Below are 19,558 nucleotides of genomic sequence, written 5' to 3'. Positions count from 1 at the left end.
GGCTTACGCAGTATTATGTATTCCCGAGAGAGGCCCCTCTGCACACCCATTGGCCCTTGTCATGTTCCCTCAGAACTTGCCTCCTGATACTCCTGTTTATTTCAGGACCACCTCTTCTCCCAAATAGCTCCTCTTCCCTTGCATCCACCCAAGTGCCAACTCGGACCATTCCCACTCCTGGAGGCCCTTGGATCTGTCATCTCCTTTCCATTCCCGAGGAGCTGACTCCAGGGACTCCCCTGGGTGACGGCAGCATCTCTGCACTTGCTGCCACGTCATCCAGCTCTGTGTACAACACCCTCCTGCGCAAACCTGCGCCAGCTCTTCTCTGCCCACCAAATCAGGTATGGCCTAGGCTGGCATTCAAAGTCCTGAACTCGTCCCCGAGTGCCATTCTGGTTAATCTCCCACCTTCTCATGGGCAGCAGTCTGTTGTTCCTTCCAAACTGGGCCCCTGTCCTAAGAACACATCTAAGTTTCTCTTTCCCTCTCCGTCCCCTGCCTTTGTAAATGATGATTCTCTGCTTTAAGATCTGCCCTGCGCTTCCTTCCAAGTCCAGCCCCTCCCCCACAGGTCCTGTCAGTTCTGCTGTCCCTCCCACCCCACACCCAGGGGGTCTGTCTCCTTTGGACACATGCGGCCCCCGTACCTGACCAGGGCAGCTCTCCTCATCAGTGTGGTCACTGCCACGCCTTCCTAGAAGGCAGCCCATTTTGGTCCCCGTTCCTGGGCCTGGCCCTGTACCTGGCACACTGCAGAGGTCTCATCTGTGCTGGCCGAGCTGAGACCCTTGTCCTGTCTAATCAGTGCAGCCCTGAGGCAGAGCCAGGGAGGTGGGCCAGGGGTGAAGAAGTGACGGGATAGGTGGGCAGGGAGGCAGGTCCTCCGGTCACCTCACGGGCTGGCTGGGGTGGTGGGCTTTGCTGTGCTGGCTCAGCATCACCTGGGACTGGTCCTGCAAGGCCTCCACGTGCTCCGGATCCTTCAGGCCTCGCGTTTCTGGACAGGAGCAGCGGTGGTGAGCTCCTCTCACAGCCCACCCTGCCCCCCACAGTTACCCCGCCCGCAGGAGGGGTGCGCCCAGCCCTATGCCTCTCTCCTGCCCCCCAGGGAAGACATCTGTGCACATCTGGGCCTATATGGGGTGACGGAGAGAAAGGGAGGGGCAGGAGGAGGTCATCCCCGACCACATCTCTGGAAGGCTTAGGCCAAGAGTCAGCTACCTGGTTTGAAGAGGACCAGGGCCTTCATGCAGGCAAACTCTGTGGGATCCACGGCCAGCGCCCGGAAACGCGAGATGGTTTCCTGCAGGACTCGCATCTCCATGCTGGCCAATGCCAGCCGGCCCTGGGCGCTGCCAGCAGCCGGCACCTCAGGAGGGGCCAGCAGTGGGCAGCGGTTTAGAGGCAGAGACCACTGTACGGCTCCGAGGAGGAAGAGTTCACTCCACGCCTCTTCCAGCAGAATCACCTGTGCCCAGAGAGGGAGTGAGTGTGAGCACCGGTATGCAGCATACAGCATCCCTGGCTCAGCCTGCAGCCTCCGCCACCATCTCGGGTCCCCTAGAAAGGAAGGGCTGGTCCTGGTAGCCTGGAACGTTCCCCGAGCTCTGGGATTTGGCACCGTCGGGCCTCACTGCCTAGGCTCCAAGACACTTTGTGGGTTCCACCTGGAGCCGCGCTGGAACACTTATGAAAGCCGAGAGCTGTGGGGAGTTGGGAGGCCTCAGGGACACTCCCCATGAGCACCCTAAGTCGAGGGTACTCAGGAGATGCTGCCTGACACTGAGCTGCTGCATCCAAGCCACTGGCTCAAGGCTTGGCTCTCTTCTCGTTTATCACAACACGTTGGGCTTCTTGCCCACAAGAAGCATGGAGGGGCATCCAGAGGTGAAAAGGTTGGGCTGAAACTCAAGCCCCAACATCAGAAGCCTTTGTGCCCCTCCCCTGTCCCCCCCACCCCAGGGAGCCCAGAGCCGTCACCCACACTGTTCAGGGTGTGCAGACCACTCACTGCATACAGTGTCTGCATAACCTGAGGTTCTGTCTAGGAGGAAAGAGACCTGGAGCCAAAGCCCTGCTCTCAGTGTGTCCCTGGCCATCACTCAGCCCAACCATCACTGTGGCCCAGAGGTGTGAGCAGCCCCGACAGTCCACCCACATGTGTACCCCTGACCATCACTGACTCACAGGCGTGTGCGACCAACCGTCACCATCCCCAAGCCGCACACGCCTCCAATCATCACCTGAACAGGCGCATGTGCCCCCAGCCCCCTGGCTTGTGGGGGCTGCCTGATGGGTGTACCTGGTCCCGGAAGGGCAGGTTGGAGAACACAGGCAGGTTCTTGGCCCACTTGACGGCTGTGAAGAGCAGGCGAGCCGCTGTCTCGTGGATGCTGTCAGGTCCCCAAGGCGGTGAGGAAGGGAGCTCAGGGTCGTTGCTGGTGACATCGATGTTCTCGTCAGCTGTTGGAGGAGGGAGCTGTGATGTCAGCCTCTGCTCTTTGGCAGGCGGCAGGAGGGGCGCAGGGGCCCGGGCCTGGGGATAAAGGCTAGGGACTGACCCGGGAGCTCAGCCATCCCCCCACTTACCATCCTCTGGCTCCAGCTTAGCACAGGTTTCGGCCGTGATAAGGCTGGCCATGAAGTGGTGGTGACCTGGAGGTGTGAGGGCCCCGGGCCCCAGGGTTCTGGCTGCAGAAACAGGCAGGGGGCCCTGGGGGCTGGGCCCTCCTGGGGCCAGCGGTGCCGCCACGGGCTCCAGCTGGGGCTCCCCACCTGACTCCATGCTCTCCAGGCAGACCTGGGCTGTGCTTCGCGGCTGTCGCTCGTTCTGCACGGCTGGGGAGGCAGAAAGGGTCGGGACCCTTCCCCCAGGCATGCACCCCCATCTCTTCTGTCATGCCTCTCCAGGTTGTGTCCCCGACTCACCATCCTGGTTCATACCCGCCTGCAAGCACTTCTTCAGCCGGCAGGCCTGACACTGGTTCCTGTGAGCCTTGTCCACTGGGCACATGCCTGCCCCCACCTGGCACCTGCAGGTGGAGGGAGCCCCAGGCGTCAGTGTACCTCCAAGACCCTGGACCGCGAGCTTCGGGCATGTTCGCCCTAATCACCTCGTCCCCATTCAGGGACCCAGCAGGGCTGTGTGTGTGTTTCAGGGGTCCTGCCCTCCCTCACCTATAGATGAGCCTCCGCCTCACGCTCCTCTTGAAGAAGCCGCTGCAGCCGTTGCAGGCGTAGATGCCATAATGCTTCCCACTGCTGGTGTCCCCACACACGCGGCACTGGATGGAGGGGCCCCCGCCTGAGGGGCAGGAGCGACGCTGGGCAGGGTGGGGTTGCACACCCCTCTCACTGCCCCAGGGACCCCTCTACCCCTCATTTCCTTCCCATCTGGAAAAGGGTCTCCTTTAGCATACGCCCCTCACCCCCCCCCTAACTTTTGCCCTCTCACCTCCCTCTACCTGTATAGCAGCTCTCTGCCTCCACCTCCCACCTCCCATTCCCTCTGTCTGCAGGTGGCCTCAGGCTCCATCATCCCATAAAAACATCTGGACAACACCACTGTGACGTCTGTCCACTGACAAACCCTCAGGGCGCTCTCTCTTCTTCCCTTCCTATCAGCTCAGCTGTCCTGTCCTGGCTCTCTGACCCCCATGTGTCTAGGATTCTGGGTTTGCCAGCAGGTTCCCTCACACTTGCCCACAGCTCTCGGGCTGGGCCAGTTACTTTGGCTGCTGTCGTGGTGCACACTTCACTCCCCAAGGCCAGGACACTATGTCTGGGAAAGCCATACCTGTCTGCTCCTCCCCCAGGCCCCATCCGCCTGGAGTCTCCTTCCTGGAGGCAGCCACAGCCGTCGGCGCAGCTGCAGCCATGTTGGAGCTTGTGGGCGCTGCTGGCTGAGTCCTGGCAGGTCCCAGGGCAGCGTCCGCCTTCCTGCCTGAAGGAAACCTCCCGAGACACTGAGCCAGTCAGCCCCTGCCTTCCTGTCTCTACCTCTGTCCCTCTATTTGTGTCCCTGTCCCCCCTCTCTCTCTACTTCTCCCTTCTCCTGGCCCTGTGATCTCCGTCTGTCTCTCTCTCCCTGTCCCCTCTGTCTAAACTCAGGAGCCGCCCTGACTCCCCCTCACAGCAGCGGCTCTGGCCCAAGGAGCTTTCTCCCAGGGCAGCAGGCTGGACGCTGACTGGGCACCGCTTATGATCTTCTTAATCTTTACTGTCTCCACAGGGGACCAAGCGGCCACACCCGCAGCGTTACCAAGGTGCCCCCGGAGCTGGTCTGTCTGTCCTGCTGCCCTGCACCAACCCCCAGGCTGCCCAGTGCTCTCAAGCTGGTCTCCATCCAATGCCAAATCGTGAAGGCAGGTGAGGCAGGTGTGGGCTCCACTACCTCCAGGACTTGACTCTTTCTGAGCTGTTAAGTATGCTTCCAGGGACAAGTGTGTGTGCTTGTGTGGCTCTGCTCAGCTGGTGCTCACTGTGGGGCCTGGGTACGTCCAGCTCTCTGCCCCAGTCGTTCTCCCCACTCCCTTGATACGGGGCTGCTTAGGGCCCAGGATTTGAGGTTCCTGACCCTTTGGGAAGGTTAGCATTCCCCAGACCCCTGGCACAGAGGCAGCTCCCATCACACTTGGGAATGGGTCCAGTGTAGGGTCTGAGGCTGGCCTGCAGGCGGGGGGTGGGGGGGGCGGGGGCAATGTGGGGGGCGGTCTCCTTCAAGCATATGAGGCAGCAGGAGAGGAGCTGCCAGGTGTTTTTCTCACCCATCTGGAGAGCTGAGCCTGCAGGACAAGAGGGGTGAGGACACAGGCCCTGAGCCTGGCTACAGGCGATCAGGTGGCCTCCTCTACTTTCCCTGACCTGGCCTTAGAGTCCTAGGTTGTCCCCACACCCAGTCTTCCCAGCTCAGTGATGGTTCTGAGGAGCAGGTGGAGTCTGCCACCTTGGATCAAGCACCAGACCCCAGAGGGAGGGTGGAGAGAGAGCAGAGACAGACCCAAGTTCAAATTCCTGCTCCCTCACAGGCCAGCCATGCAACCCTGAGCAGTGATTTTAACCCTTCTTAACAGGAAGCATGTACAAAAGTACATGTCATTAGTATAGTTGGGGACACTAAGGTAATTCTCGAAGTGTTTCATGCCTGGTACTTAGTAAGAGTGTAATACGTGATGGAGGCTGTCGTTATTATTACATCTCAGGGTTATTGAGAGCATCCTGGAGTAAATAGCCTTTCCTTTCCCTGCGCCTGGGCCCCCCCACCCCCACCCCATGCCCAGAATGGAGCAGAAAGCCCCGGTTGGTCTGGAGGGGCCCACCCACCCTCGGCAGACCTGAGCTCACCGACCTGAGCTCACCTCTGGGGTGAGCCTGGGCCAGGGGTAAGCTCAGTCTGAGAGCCCGAGGGGGAGGGGCACAGTGTGAAGCTTCCGGGAGGATCATGGAGTTAAGGGGACAGAGGTGGGGCAGGGCCCTGGTAAGTGGGGTTAACGCTCACTGTGACAGGGAAGCACTATTGGGGATTTGGAAAGTCAGCTCCAGGGACTTTGCAGGATTATGTGCTCTCTGGGGCCTCAGAAGACCGAGGCCACTGGGCGGAGGCCTCTCCCCGACGTCCTGTGCCTCTGTCCTCACCCCTCCACTCCGTCCTCCAGCCAGGTGGCCTCTCAGCGTCTTCCACTGCAAGGCCTACAGCTCCACCTCACCTCCAAGCCGAGGGCGTCTCCCTTGAACTTGGGTGACTGGTCTCTCCTTCCCAAAGCTCCTCTTTCCTGCTTCTTCGGGAGCACAGGTCTTCCCTGTCTGCCCCCTGCTTGGAACATGTCATCTCCGTCGTGTGCCCCAGAGGTGGGCCCAGCGGACCTTTGCACGCCCTCCTTGGTCGCTCTCGCACACATGCACAGCCTCCAGGACAACTTCACACCACATTCCTGCCTGGGGCTTTGCCCCGAGCTTCCAGCCACAGACCCACCTGGAGTCCTGTTGTGGCGACCACCTCCCATCAGGTTATCTGCACAGAAACGGGCACCGAAGCCCACGAAGAGGGAGGGAGGGACGCCTGTCCCACTGGTGCGCTGAAAGGAAAGCGCCTAAGGCTGAGCTGAGGGCCTCCAACCCTGGAGGTCTGGGAGGAGGAAGTGCTCGCTGGCTGAGGAGCTGAGAGGGAGAATCAGGACAGCGTGGGCCAAGGGAGCAAGGGAAGGGGTGGATTCCAGGCTGGAGGCATCGAGCAGGTCAAGCGTCTTGTAAGGTCACTTGTATCACTAACAAGAACAGGAAAGCATGTGAGGAGAGTGCTTACACAAATACTTGCAATATGGTGTCCAAATCTCACACAAGCCTCTGAAGAAGTTGTTCTTATCAGCCTCAACTCACAGATGAGGAAACCGAGCCTCAGAGAGGTGAAGCAATTTGCTTCAGGACACACAGCTACTGAGTGGTGGGGGAGACTGGGGAGAGAGATGGGATTCAAACTTACATCTGATCCCAAACTCCTGCTTTCCACCAAGGTGCTCTCCAGGGGGACTCGGAGCGTCTCCTTGGCTGCAGCAGCAGGAGGTAGCTGGAGCCTTGGGTTGTTCTAGGGCTCTGCGTGAGGGGGACCGGAAGCAGAGCACTTGCTGAGGAGGGAAAGAGAGGGGCTAAGGGCTCTGCAGGAAGGGTGACATTAAGAAAAGTCTTTTTTTTTTTTTTTCCAGTCGGGGAGATATTTAAATAAAAATATTTAAGAAAAGGAGTTCCTTTTAAAATGAGAGACAGAAGGAAAATATCCAGAGAGAGTGAGGGCTATGTGAGCAAGCCTGAGGGGGTGGCAGAGTACGTGTAGGGGGCCGGCTTTGGCCAGGGCAGGGACCCCCTGGAAGGAATCAGAGAGGCCAGGGCTGCAGGGGCAGGCACGGACCAGACGTCTGCTCTCCGACAGTGGCTCCGCCTTGTCCTGGCCGTGTGAGCCTGGGCACGTTGTTCCGCGCCTCTGTGTCAGTTTTATTACCTCTAAACTGGGTCTACTGCTGTCCCCTTGGGGGTTGTGCTGGCATTAGAGTGACACTAACAGGGGTATCACAGTCTGCGATGACAAGAAGGGGGAGGTGGGTGGAAGGAGGCCACAGGGCAGAGGTTGGAGGTGACCACAGTCACCTGGGGAAGGGACGCAGAGAGGGACTTCGGGGCAGGCTCTGAGGCCCTGCTGAGGTCAAAGACCGTGACTTTCCAGGTGGGCAGTGTGGGCAGGTATGGGACTTTCCCTGAAGCTCTCAGCAGGGAGGCAAATACCGGGAGCAGGTAGACCCCAGGAGCACCCCCAGCCTAGCTCCTTCCAGCAAGTGCGTGGGAAGGGCCTGGGGAAGGCGCTGGAGGCATCAGGAAGGGCCTTCCAGGTAAAGAGGAAAAGGAGAGGGCGCAGCTCCCAGCTGGTCTTCTCTCTGCTCTTCTCCGTCTGCGCTGCTGGCCTGCCCTTCCTGCTCCAGCTGCCCAGTCCCCTCTGCCCTTCTGGGCCTGTCCAGGGCTCACCTCCCCCAGGCCGCCTGCCCTGATTGCTCAGCCCACCCGCTGTCCCTCTAGAGGTGCCTCCAGGGCCAGACCTTGTCCTCAATGCTGAGCCTCACTCCACGTCAACTCCCTCTCCTCAGTCCAGATGGAAGACTCCAGGACGGGGTCACCACTTCAGGTCAGCTGGGCAGGAGGCTCACAAGGCACTTACTGCACCAGGAGTCTTTTTTTAACTTGTCTGTATTTTCTTGAGATTCTTACAGTGGGTATGTATTAGAGTGGTAAACAAATAAGTCCATCGAGATAAAGGACACCTGCAGGGTTTGACCTGCCTATTCTTACTCTGTTTGTTTTGACTTTATTCTGTCGACCTCTTATGTCATTTTGATCCCAGCCAAGCTCCTCTCTCCCCCTGGCGCTGGGTTCTTTAGCAGGTCAGGCCCAGCGAGAGCCCTGACTGTGCAGTGGGAAAGGGTGACAGCCCAGCAGGACTCGGGCAGGGGGGAGTCTCCCGATCTGTGACCACCAGCTGCTGGGGCAGACGTCAAAGGCTTACTCAGCCCAAAGCCCTGAATCTGCTGAGGAAGCTGTCAGAGGCCACCTTATCACTAATACAATTATTCCCCCAGTGGACAGGTCAGCAACTTCCTTTGAACTCCCTGGAGGTCTGGGACAGGGTGAGGGCAGGGCTGGGGGGCTGGGGCGGAGGGAGCAGCGGGAGGTGTGTGATAAAGGCTGCAAGACTGCTCTCCCTCTGGACACTTAAGACCTGGCAGGTAAAGCCACCTGCCCCAGCTGGTGTAGGGCCTGTCACACCCTGGGTCACAGGCCATAGGCCTGAGAGATGACCTGGGTTCTGTAAGGCAGGAGGGAGTGGCTCCTGGGGTGACCCAGCTGCCAGTCAGGCTGTCTGGGCTTATCGGCCATGGCACCCATTCCAGCAGCTGCCAGCTTCTGATTTAAGGCAAGCCTCGTTCACAGCATTCAGTCCTGGAAACGTAGCTTCTGGGATTTCTTAAAAATTTCCATCCCCGCCACCCCCCACCCCCCCACACAAGGGTCTTCACTGTCTCTGAGAAAGGATAGTGAGTGGGGAGCCCACGGGCCCTGGGGCTCAGGGTCCAGCAACTGAACTTCTAGGAAGTCTTTCCACGGAAAATACCACAAAGATTTCATGATAAGTAGAGCTGTTTCCTGCAGCCATTCAGGAGAACACCCATGTGCAGACAACAGGCTAAATAAAGTGTGCACCAACCACCCTGCCGTGGGGTGCGGTGTAGCCACTGCAAGGGGTGGGTTTCTGTACTCGTTTACATGGAAACAGGCCCACAGTGTTTCAGCGTCAAAGCCAGCGACAGCAGCACGGACATGTGGTTTCTTGGGTCTCGGGAATTTCTGGTCCAAGACCACGGTCCTCCTTTCTCCCTGGCATGGCCTAAATTAATGAGGAGGTTGTTTTCCTAGAGCAATGAGAGGAAGATTCGGGACTCCAAGAGGCAGACACCAGCATGAAAGTTTCTCAACAAAGCCTCTTTATTTTCTTTTCAAGATAACATTTAGAAATAATCAGATATTCCCCCACAACACACTATACAGTTTTCCCAGCCCTTGGCTGGTGAAGTCCTTCCAGAATCGTTTTAAAGGTCTGAGCCGAAGGGCAGAGGCTCCCGTGCCTTGTCCTAGGCTGAGCAGACAAAAGGCTGTCTGTCCAGGGCACATCTGATCCGTGTCACGTTGGGGCTGACCCCCTTCGTCCTTTGTGTCCAGGTGACTAAGTGAACAGTATCTGTTTTGATGTTTCCTTCCTGCCTTTGCTCTCCCAGGTGGGTCTTCATTCTCCCCCAGAGCTGGAAGACGCCACAGGCAGAAACTCACCACACACAGAAATGTTTCTGTTTTGTTTGAATGTTTAATAATGAATATGTATTACAGTTACGATCAGGATAAAATAAAGCTCTTTTCAATGGGAAAAAAAAGAGAAATGGCTAACTAGACATATTAGCAGTAATAATAACAACAAGAAATATTTATGAAGAAATTGTTAAGTGTTTATATGTGTGAAAATGAAAGGTTTCTCAGGCTCCTCATTTCTCTGTCATCACTGGTTGGGGGGTGGGGGGACAGCCGACCTTGCCCAGCTGCTCAGGCGGGGCCTTGGCCAGTCAGAACAACTGCAGCCGCCAGGGGGAGGCCTGGTCCCAGAGGCGCAGCCACCCCTCTGTCTATGCCAGGTCTGAACACGTCAGTGTGGACTGGGAAGCTCTGGAAGAAGGGGGGAAGGAAGAGGCGGGGAGGAGTGGGGGCCGGGGCATGCTGCTTGGAAACCGGGACAGAGTGTCTTAAAAGCTTAACTGGTACAACCACACCAGTGTATTCTAGCTGACAGACCCTCCTGGTAATAATATTTATTATCTAGAAATGAAATAGCCTAAGGCAGGGCCTTTCAACTTGGGCACTATTGACATTTTAATCTGTCTTTGATAGGGACGCCTGTCCTGGGCACTGCAGGGTGTTTAGCAGCATCCTGGTCTCTACCCACTAGATGCCAGGAGCACCCTTTCTCCCCAATTGTGACAACCAAAAATACCTCCCGATGTTGCCTTATGTCCCCCTCCCCCCAGGGGCACAATCGCCCTTGGTGGAGAACTGCTGTCCTAAGCCATGTTGTTTCCTGCCTTCCTGGAGACAGTTCACCAAGTCTGATTTCACAGGTGCGGGAAGCTCTGCCCACGACAAATGTCCGTGAGGAGCCCCAGGCTGTCAGGTGGGTGACATTACATCCTGTCTCACGGGTATGCACTCAGGAACTATCTGGAAGGAAGGCTCTAAGCGTCAACAGAGGTTTTTCAGAAAGAGAATTTTACTATTTTATTTTCTTCTTTATATTTTTCTGTTTTTCAATGTTTAATAATGAACACGTATTATGATTGTAATCAAGATAAGGCTTTTTGTGTTTTTAAAAGAGAGTGGCTAATTTGAAATAACTACAACCAATAATAATGATAGGAAATATTTATTAAGAAATTAGGATGTGGAAGACACATTTCTAAGTGTTTATATATGTCAACTCATGTAATCTTCACAACAGCATTACCAGAGGCGTATTATTATTATCATCCATTACAGAGACTGACAGAGGTCACCCAATGTCACACAGCCAGTATGTAGGTGACAAGCGACGTGGGACTCAAACCCAGGCAGATAATTGGGTTACTTCAGGCAAATGTATCTGCCCGAGAGTAAGGGGGGAGGGGAGGACATGTTAAAAACAACAACACCTTTATACATTTAATAAAGAAAATCTCCACACACATTCTGTCTCCAGGTAGGTGGCAAGGAGAAAGCCGACGCTCTGAGCTGTGGCGAGCCACCTTGAGCCAGCATTTCTGTTCTGGTTTTCAATGTGATGCAGATTCTTAGAGTCAAACTTCAATAAAACTTACAGAGAAAGGGAAAGGAGTGACCTCTTTGTACGGACCTTCTGATACCGTGCTAAGGTCTGGCTGCCGCCGCTTCAAAGTTGAAAATCCAGACACAAGGTTGGTGGAAAGAAAAGCAGGTTTACATTCCAAACGCCAGCATCTGGGAGGATGGCAGACTCCTGTCCAAAGCCCACCGCCCCGTCCTAGGCCAGGCAGAAGGTTTGACAGGTGCACAAGGGGAACAAAGGGTGGGGAGTGGGTCAGGCAGGTCCGAGGGGGGACATCCTACCTGGGGTCTGGTCTGTTTGAAGATAAGGTTATCTCTGGACTCCGGACTGGACTGGCCCCTGTGGCCTGGGCTTTATGTGACTCTGGTGTCTGGGAGCCTGAGGATTAAGAAATCGCTCTTTTCAGGTTAGGATTCTGTTGATTAAATAGATTAACGAGGTATGGGTAGCCTTGAGAAAGGGAATAAAAGAGTTCTTCAGTTAATCAGTGAAGGGAGAAACAAAGAGGAAATAGCTGAATATCAGGGCGGATCTAACTGCAAACAAACTCAGTCTAACTACCCGTGGCCAGACAATGAGTTATGCGGTGAGTCAAGCTGCAAACTAGCTAAGTCTAATTATGTTACTGATTTACTGAATTCCATCCTTATACTACTTTGTTTTCTATATTTGCTTTTAGGGAACAGCTCTGGGGTTGCACCGGGTCTGACTGACTGGGAGTTGCTCATAGGTATTGTGGGCACAGAGCCAGGAGTGCAGTTTCCAGGCTCTCGGCCTCACATAGAAAGGTGCTGGCTCAGGTAGTAAATGGCCATCAACTGTGATTGGATGGCCATCAGCTGTGGCTAGTTGGCCGTCAGCTGTAACCAGTGAGCCATTGGCCACTGATATAACTGCCGTGGCTCCGCTAGCAGAAAAATGGGGGCTAGCAAGGGTATATCATGGATTGCGGATTGTGTGGCTCCTGCCTCCTGTGTCTCCAACCCAGCTGCCAGCGAGACTATAGTGGTGTGACTCCCCTATCTATGGCTCCGTGGGTGCTCCTTTTTGGCCTCACCATGTCCTGTGTTCTTGTGTGGGGAGCGGGAGCTGAGACTCCGCAGGCCGCCCCGCACGACAGGTATGCAACAAGTGTGTACATACGAATATGTGTGTGCATGTGTGTAGGTGTGAGTGGGGAGGCTCCAATTGTCCCGTGACAAAAGTGGGCTAACACGTGCTGCATCGACACAAAGATGCCAGCTCTGCCTGTGTCTGTTGTGGTTTATTCTTGAGGTCCCAGACAATATCATGACAGCTGCACCAGCTTACAGAAATTGCCCAGATGGAACTGGTCAGGTGAGCAGTTTTCAAATGTCACCTCTGGCGTATTTTCCTTCCTGACTTTTGATATCGAAGGAACCTGTGTTTTCTGACATCCTTTATTAGCTACATTTATTAATTTGGTGAAAATGCTCAATTGAGGCAACAAATATCCAGTGCCTCTCCACAGAGATGAAAGATACGTCATTTAGAATGACATTGTAGAAAATGCATATGCTCAAAGCAATTCTCCCTAAGATGTGACAGTACAGGAGGGGTCTTGGCAGAATGGCTGGCTGCCCATCTTTCCAGCTGGGCTGCCCTTCTCCCTCTCTCTGTTCTGTGCTCTGGATGCAAAGGTCTCCTGGAACCCTGAATACAACAAACTCCCTCCAAATGCATGAAATTTGCATAAGCTAATTCTGCTTCCTAGTTGTTTCCAAGGGGGTTTGGAAGACCTGCTCTTTAATAGAATTTCTTACACAAACTCTACACCATGACATGCCAAGATGTTGGTTTCAGTCACTATGCATTGGAAATAGTTAAATATTTTTTAAATCTAATAAATTATGACACATTTCCAAGATGGCTATCTTTCAGCCATTGAAGGGGGTTATATAGAAAAATGCTATGATGAAATAACAAAGTACAAAATATTATGAACACGATGGCATTTGTAAATGAAAACAAAAACATTTCTGTTAAGTCAGAGGCATTGTGGCTGATCATAAATTTAATATATTTAAATTTATTAATATATTTGATATAGTATAATGTTTCATATAAATGTGTTATTGTTTTTACTGATCTTTTATGTTTTTATACTGTTTCATCACCATGAAGAATAGTCTATCATTTATGTATTTATTTGACAGTCTGTTTTCAAAGGTAACTTCTCACTAAGTCTGTGATCGATTATTTTATTCCCAGATATAATCTTAAGGTGAGACTCCCAAATAAGACATTGAAATTTAATATAACTTTTCTGGAACTCTGAAGTTATTTCAAAAATAAAATGTTTAAAAACTAAGTCAACTGTTTAAACACAAATACTCTATGCCTGATTTCAGGATTGCAATAACTTGTTTCCACGTGTCTTTAGATCTAAAGCACGGCCATGATAACTAAATGCAATTTTACAGTATTGCTAGGTCATAGAGTGTCCTGGATGAAAGGATTTGGAGATAATGCGTCCCAATCTCCTTATGTCATGAATTAATTTAGGTAAAGAGAAGAAAAGACTTATGCAAAATCATCAGATGGTTGCTGACTAGAACAGCCCAGACTCCTAGTTCAAAGTTTCCAAAACAAACAAATTATTCTTTTTTTTTTTCCAAAGAATTTTTTATTATATTTTAAAAAAGATTTTATTGGGGAAGGGGAACAGGACTTTATTGGGGAACACTGTGTACTTCCAGGACTTTTTTCCAAGTCAAGTTGTTGTCCTTTCAATCTTAGTTGTGGAGGGCGCAGCTCAGCTCCAGGTCCAGTTGCCGTTGCTAGTTGCAGGGGGCGCTGCCCACCATCCCTTGCAGGAGTCGAGGTATTGAACTGGCAAACCTTGTGGTTGAGAGGACACGCTCCAACCAACTGAGCCATCCGGGAGCTCAGCAGCAGCTCAGCTCAAGGTGCTGTGTTCAATCTTAGTTGCAGGGGGTGGAGCCCACCATCCCTTGCAGGAGTCGAGGTATTGAACTGGCAAACCTTGTGGTTGAGAGGACACGCTCCAACCAACTGAGCCATCCGGGAGCTCAGCAGCAGCTCAGCTCAAGGTGCTGTGTTCAATCTTAGTTGCAGGGGGTGGAGCCCACCATCCCTTGCGGGAGTCAAGGAATTGAACTGGCAGCCTTGTGGTTATCGAACCGGCAGCCTTCGGAGTTAGGAGCACGGAGCTCTAACCACCTGAGCCACCGGGTCGGCCCCAACAAATTATTCTTTACACTAAGCTAGAAGAGCTTAGTAAAATTAATGTGAAATTGAATTAATTTTACTTCAAGTTACATTTTTTGTCTTTTCCATTGCATCAAGACTAGTGTTACATGCTAGGGAAAGATAGTTAAATAAAACATGTCCTTAGTCGAATGGTCTCACGGTATTGTACAGCACACGGGATGTGTGATTTACCCCATAGTAAGCAAACAGTAGACATTCATGTTGAGGAAATACAGACATCTACAAAACAAGTCTAACCTCTATGATGTCAGTACAGGTTTTGCATTCCGGGCCCTGTTAGAGCCACTTAAAGGATGTGAAGCCCAGACCCACCTCCTACAGAATCAATGAACTTCTCCGTTGGTCTGTGCAACGTCACTTGGCTGTCAGTTTTCCCACCTGACTGGGTTGATAATACAAACTCAAACTATGTAAATTGTTAGGTGCTATGACTCGGACAGAAGGCTCGATCTGTCTGGTATTGGAGAGGTGGCTCATATAAGGTAGGGCTTACAGATAAGGGTGAAATCAAAGGGTGGATAATATGATTCATGCCATTTGCTTTCCTCCCGAACTCCTACTCTCCTATCTTTCATATGCTGTCCTCCGATTTTTTGATGCAAGATTTCTCTCTATTTATGTGAGTGGCCATCAGCCATGCCAAACAAGAACCCATTTATTTTCCCAGTCACCTTGAGTATTAACCAATGTGTGCCGTCCTCAGCATCCCCATCTGTAAAATGTAGATAATAATATTGTCTAGCACTTAATAAGCATTCAATAAATGTATCCATTCTTGGGGAAAACCCCCACAAATAAACACAATTAGAATACATTAACGAATTGTTGCTAATTTGTCATGACAATGATATTGTGGTTATAATTAATAAAAAGAATCCTTACCTGTCAGAGACATCACCTGAAGTATTTGCCAGAGAAGTGATTCAATGTCTCAGATTTGCTTTTAAAGACTGCAGGAAAAAAAAAGAAAGGAAGGGGTAGGATTTGGTGTGTAAACTGAGAACTAAAGTTGGTAGTTGTTGATCTGGCAGATGGGTGCCTGGGGTTTCATCGAACTGTTATCTCTAATTTTGTTTGTGATTGAAACTTTACATCATCAAAAGTTAATTTAAAATATACACATGCTCAAGCAGGCAACATGAAAAATGAAACAAAAAATATTGTTGATGACTTTGGACATACTTTCTAGTCTCAATCTTTTCTTTTCTTCCCCCCCCCCACCCCCATTTGCTTCCACCACCCTGCCTTAAATCTGTTTTCACGGACCATTTTTATCTTGCTGTTTTTGAGGAGCTAACTTGAAAGGGGTGATGTAGCAGAAGAGGAAAATCCCAGACGCTGGCTGTGGATTGGGTTGGCTATTACGTGCAGCAGCGCCCCCTCCTGGAAGGAGAAAGGGCAGAAAGCTGGATGAGCTTTCTCAGTAAGAGTGCTGGGTTTTCTCTCCCTCTCTTGTTTCCCCCCACGGTATTATTTTGAGAATTTATTTTTACTTATTTATTTATTTGTTAATTATTAAAATTTGCACTGACTCTGGGTGGTGAACACACAATGGTGATATATAGATGATGTATTACAGAATTGTACACTTGAAACCTATGTCATTTTACTAAAATTATTACCCAATACATTTTAATTAAAAAAAAATGTGTTCCCCAGCTTTATTGAGATGTAATGGACTTACAACATTGTGTAAGTTTAAGGTGTGCAACGTGTTAATTTGTTGCACTTATAAATTGCAATGTAATTACCATCATCGTGTTAGCTAACACCGCCATCATGTCACATAATTACCATTTACGCGCGTGCGCGCCAGGTGAGAACATTAAAGATCTACTCTCTTAGCAACTTTTTCAGTATATGATACAGAACTATTAACTACAGTCACCATGTTGTACAATAGGTCCCTAGAACTTATTCCTCCTATAACGGAAAGTTTGTGCCCTTTGATCAACATCTCCCTGTTCCCCACCCTCCAGTTCTTGGTAACCACCACTTTACTCTGTTTCCCTGAGTTTGGCTTTTTAAAGATTCCACAGGTACGTGCCATCGTACAGTATTTGTCTTTCTCTGACTTATTTCATGTTGCATGCCTGCCTATATCTATACCTGCCGTTGGCTCACCTCCAGGGTCCTTTTCTTCTTCTTCCGGCTGACTCTTTTTTTCTTTTTCCAGCCGACTCTCACACTCCAAGACCCGGCTCCAGTGTGTCTCCTCAGACCAGACACTATCATTTCTCCCCACATCTCAGTCATGATTGGAAACGATCTTATTCATTTATTTTTCAGTTGTTATTTCCTGTCTCCTGCAACTAGAATGCAAGCTTTGGGAAGCCAGCAATCTTGTGTCTTATATAAGGGCCTGACACACAGAACGAGCCTGACAACGATTTTTTGAATGACTGACTGAGTAAATGAAAGCCTCCCCATCAGAGGTTGCTGCTCTTTCTCCTGCTTTGCCCTCTGCTCTCACCTCTGATGGAACCCTGTGCCTGTGTCAGACCGCTGTGCTGACGAGCCAGAGCCTGGCACAGGGCCTGGCATGGAGCAGGGTCCCCCCCCGCCCCGCATGCCTGCTGCTGTCACACCCATGGCCAGCATTGCCACCGATTCATAGGAGGTTTAACACATTTACTTGCAATTGAAAATAAATCAATTTAGAGATGATCTGGGAAGAGAGATATAAAAATGAAGAATTGCTGATAATCGTGATAGAAAGAGAATGTATTTTAATAAAAGGCCAGAACAGAGGACTGTCAAATAAGAAACCACTTCAGAATAAAATGATGTTTTCTTAGGGACCTTTCCTTGGTTTCCACCCTGCATTCCACATTGGGTTCCCAGGGAAGCAGCCCCTGGGATAAGACAATGGGTTTCAAGGGTGCTGAGTAGTGGCTGGCAAGGGTGGGCCCTTCTGGCTCTTCAACAAGAACACCTCTGTATTTGTCTATTTTAGAATTGGTAGGATTTTGTTTGAAGAAAGTTTTCCTCTTCCTAAAAAGTGACAAACGGGTTGCAGGAGCCTCAGCTAAGATACTCTACTTATTAGCTTTGTAACCTTGGACGAGCATCTTAACTTCTCTGGGCTGTTATAATGAAGAAATAGCTAATGAACCTTACCTGTAAAGCAGGGGCCTGCATTAGAGGACCTCTCAAGTCCTCTCCCAGATCTAAGATCCACGATTGTACGAATAGGGGCAAAATTAGAGGTTGCTTGATCTACTTGCAATATCCAGAAAGGCCACAAGATGTTGCTGTTACTCTACGAGAAAACCGTTGCCGACTCCATGGAAAGGCTCCACAATTCTGGCACAAGAAATTTGGGACTTTTTTTGTTGTTGAAATTGCAGAAAAGAAAAAAATTTCATTAGTACTTGCAACCTCAGGCAGAGGGTTTAAACTTTTAGTGACAAATCCTGGCAAAGTTACCCAGTGTTTAATGCAGGATTTTGGTTTTTAACTGAAGCACCAAAGAGGAGCTTATATGATGGAACGATGGAGACCCACTGTCTAACACTGAGGTGGCATCTTCACCCATGAGAACATCTACTAGACTTATTATATTTTAATAAATACACGGTATTTTATAAAGGGGATTTCCTATGCTCCCATAAGAACCGTTGAGATGATTTGTCAAAAAGGCTGGAAACAGTTTTGATTAGAACTCAGGTTTTCTGTATTGCAGAGGTGATTGCTTCAAGGACCAGACGACCAGGATGTGGGGGGCTTTGAGCAGAAAGGACACTCACCGAATTGAGACTGGGAGCAACTGTTAGGTTCAGACTGGTAAACCTGTCTTGGGTGAAGGTCTGTCAGACAAAAGGTGAAATTCTGGAGTGGGCGTGGTTAGGGATCTTGCTCCTTGTAGACTTTATTGGTGAGAAAAGAAAGTATCAATGCAGCTCGGCCTGAGGGGATGTGTCCTACCCGGCTGACAGTTTGAACAAGGCGGGATGAGGCAGAGGAGACTGGGGTGCTGACTTCTTGATGCCAGGAGAGGTGGGGCAGCTGGAAGGTGCTTGAGGAGGTTACACAGAAGGTGATGCCTGAGATCCCCTGGAAGATGGTCTGAGTGAGGATGAGGCATGGATGCCCTGAGCCTGGCCACTGGAGGACTTTCTGGGCACACACCAGCCTGTTATTACCCCCTGAGTATGGTCACCCCCAAAATAAACGCACTGCACGTTCTCGAACCCACGTGGGACCCACCTGTCTGGGCGCTACTCCTGCGGGGGCCAGGGAGCGTCTGACCCTTCCTGAGTGGGCGGTCAGCGAATCAGCCCCACAACGGATGTTCTGAATCGTCTGATGCTTCGAGGTGTTAGTTATTCCAGCGCTGCTCTCACTGGAGTAACGTTCAGAAAACTTTCAAATGAAAATAATTGTTTCCAATGTTATAAAAATAAGACTAAGTAGAGGGATTGTAACTCTTATAGAAATTGCTGATTAAGTAAAAACACGATTTCAAAACAGAATTAAAAGCAGAACGTTGATGACATAGTGTTTTGCTGAAACTCAGTTGCCACTCAGCATGGATGTGGGAACCAGCTGACGGGCACAAATCCTTTTGGGTCCGGCTGTAATGACAGTAACTCACCACTCTTGCCTACCCACGCTACTGAAGATCCTTATCTTAAACAGCAAGTCTGTGACATAAACTGGCCTGTGCGTGGCAGGAATACGTATTTGACTACTAAATGTGACTCCTTTCCTCTCTTATTAGCTCAGCTCCTGACAATTAAAGTAATACTGCCTGGTCCCAGCACTGGAACCAATGGCGGTACTGGACCCAAAGGTTGTCAGCTCGACATTGGAGGATAAGTTCAGGCCCATCTTATAAAGATTACTACTAACATTAAACACACACACACACACACACACACACACACACACAAAATAGAATGAAAACACTCCTGAAAAACACTGTTTTATTAAATTCTGTCCCCAGGACGAATTCCCTGGCATGGAGTTCTTAAGTGAAAGGATGTATTCAGGTTTTTGGCTCTTGTTACACTGTGCTAAGTGGACTTTGATACAGCGTTCTCTTTGACATGGTATTTCTCAGCTTGTCTCCAGCTTGTTTAACCCAGGAAAACAGGTGTTTTGGGTGCAGTGATACAAGTGCAAAAAACCACCGCTCATGTCAGGCTGCTGGCCTCTCTCAAACCCTGTCATTCCTCTGCCACATGCCTGACTGGCGTCTCCCCTCTGTCACGGTGAAACCAGCCTTTTCCTGGCTCCCAGGCGTCTGACCTCATTTCCTGCTGTGCTGCCTTGTTCTCCCAGTTTCTGAACACTGTGCCTGTCCAGCCTGGGCAGGGCTTGTCACATTCCTGCGATGCCTTCATTCCGGCATCTATGTGGCTAGCTTCTTCCCGCGTC

General features: G+C 51.0%; 1 protein-coding gene across 1 annotated transcript; it reads right to left on the bottom strand.

The window, feature by feature from the left end:
• Positions 1-890: 890 nt before the first annotated feature.
• On the bottom strand, positions 891-3,905 carry NR2E3 (nuclear receptor subfamily 2 group E member 3). The gene is made up of 7 exons (XM_019735929.2): positions 3,800-3,905; positions 3,181-3,307; positions 2,932-3,035; positions 2,593-2,841; positions 2,306-2,466; positions 1,225-1,471; positions 891-1,000 (listed from the first exon to the last, which is right to left on the bottom strand). The coding sequence occupies exons 1-7, from the start codon at positions 3,879-3,881 to the stop codon at positions 891-893; spliced, it is 1,080 nt and encodes a 359-aa protein (XP_019591488.2). The 5' UTR covers positions 3,882-3,905.
• Between the last annotated feature and the right edge of the window lie 15,653 nt (positions 3,906-19,558).

Source organism: Rhinolophus sinicus, linkage group LG03 (genome assembly GCF_036562045.2).
Source record: "Rhinolophus sinicus isolate RSC01 linkage group LG03, ASM3656204v1, whole genome shotgun sequence".
In the NCBI taxonomy this organism is placed as follows: Eukaryota; Metazoa; Chordata; class Mammalia; order Chiroptera; family Rhinolophidae; genus Rhinolophus; species Rhinolophus sinicus.
Note: the sequence above shows the minus strand (reverse complement) of the source record. Positions and strands in the feature narration are given on the sequence as shown.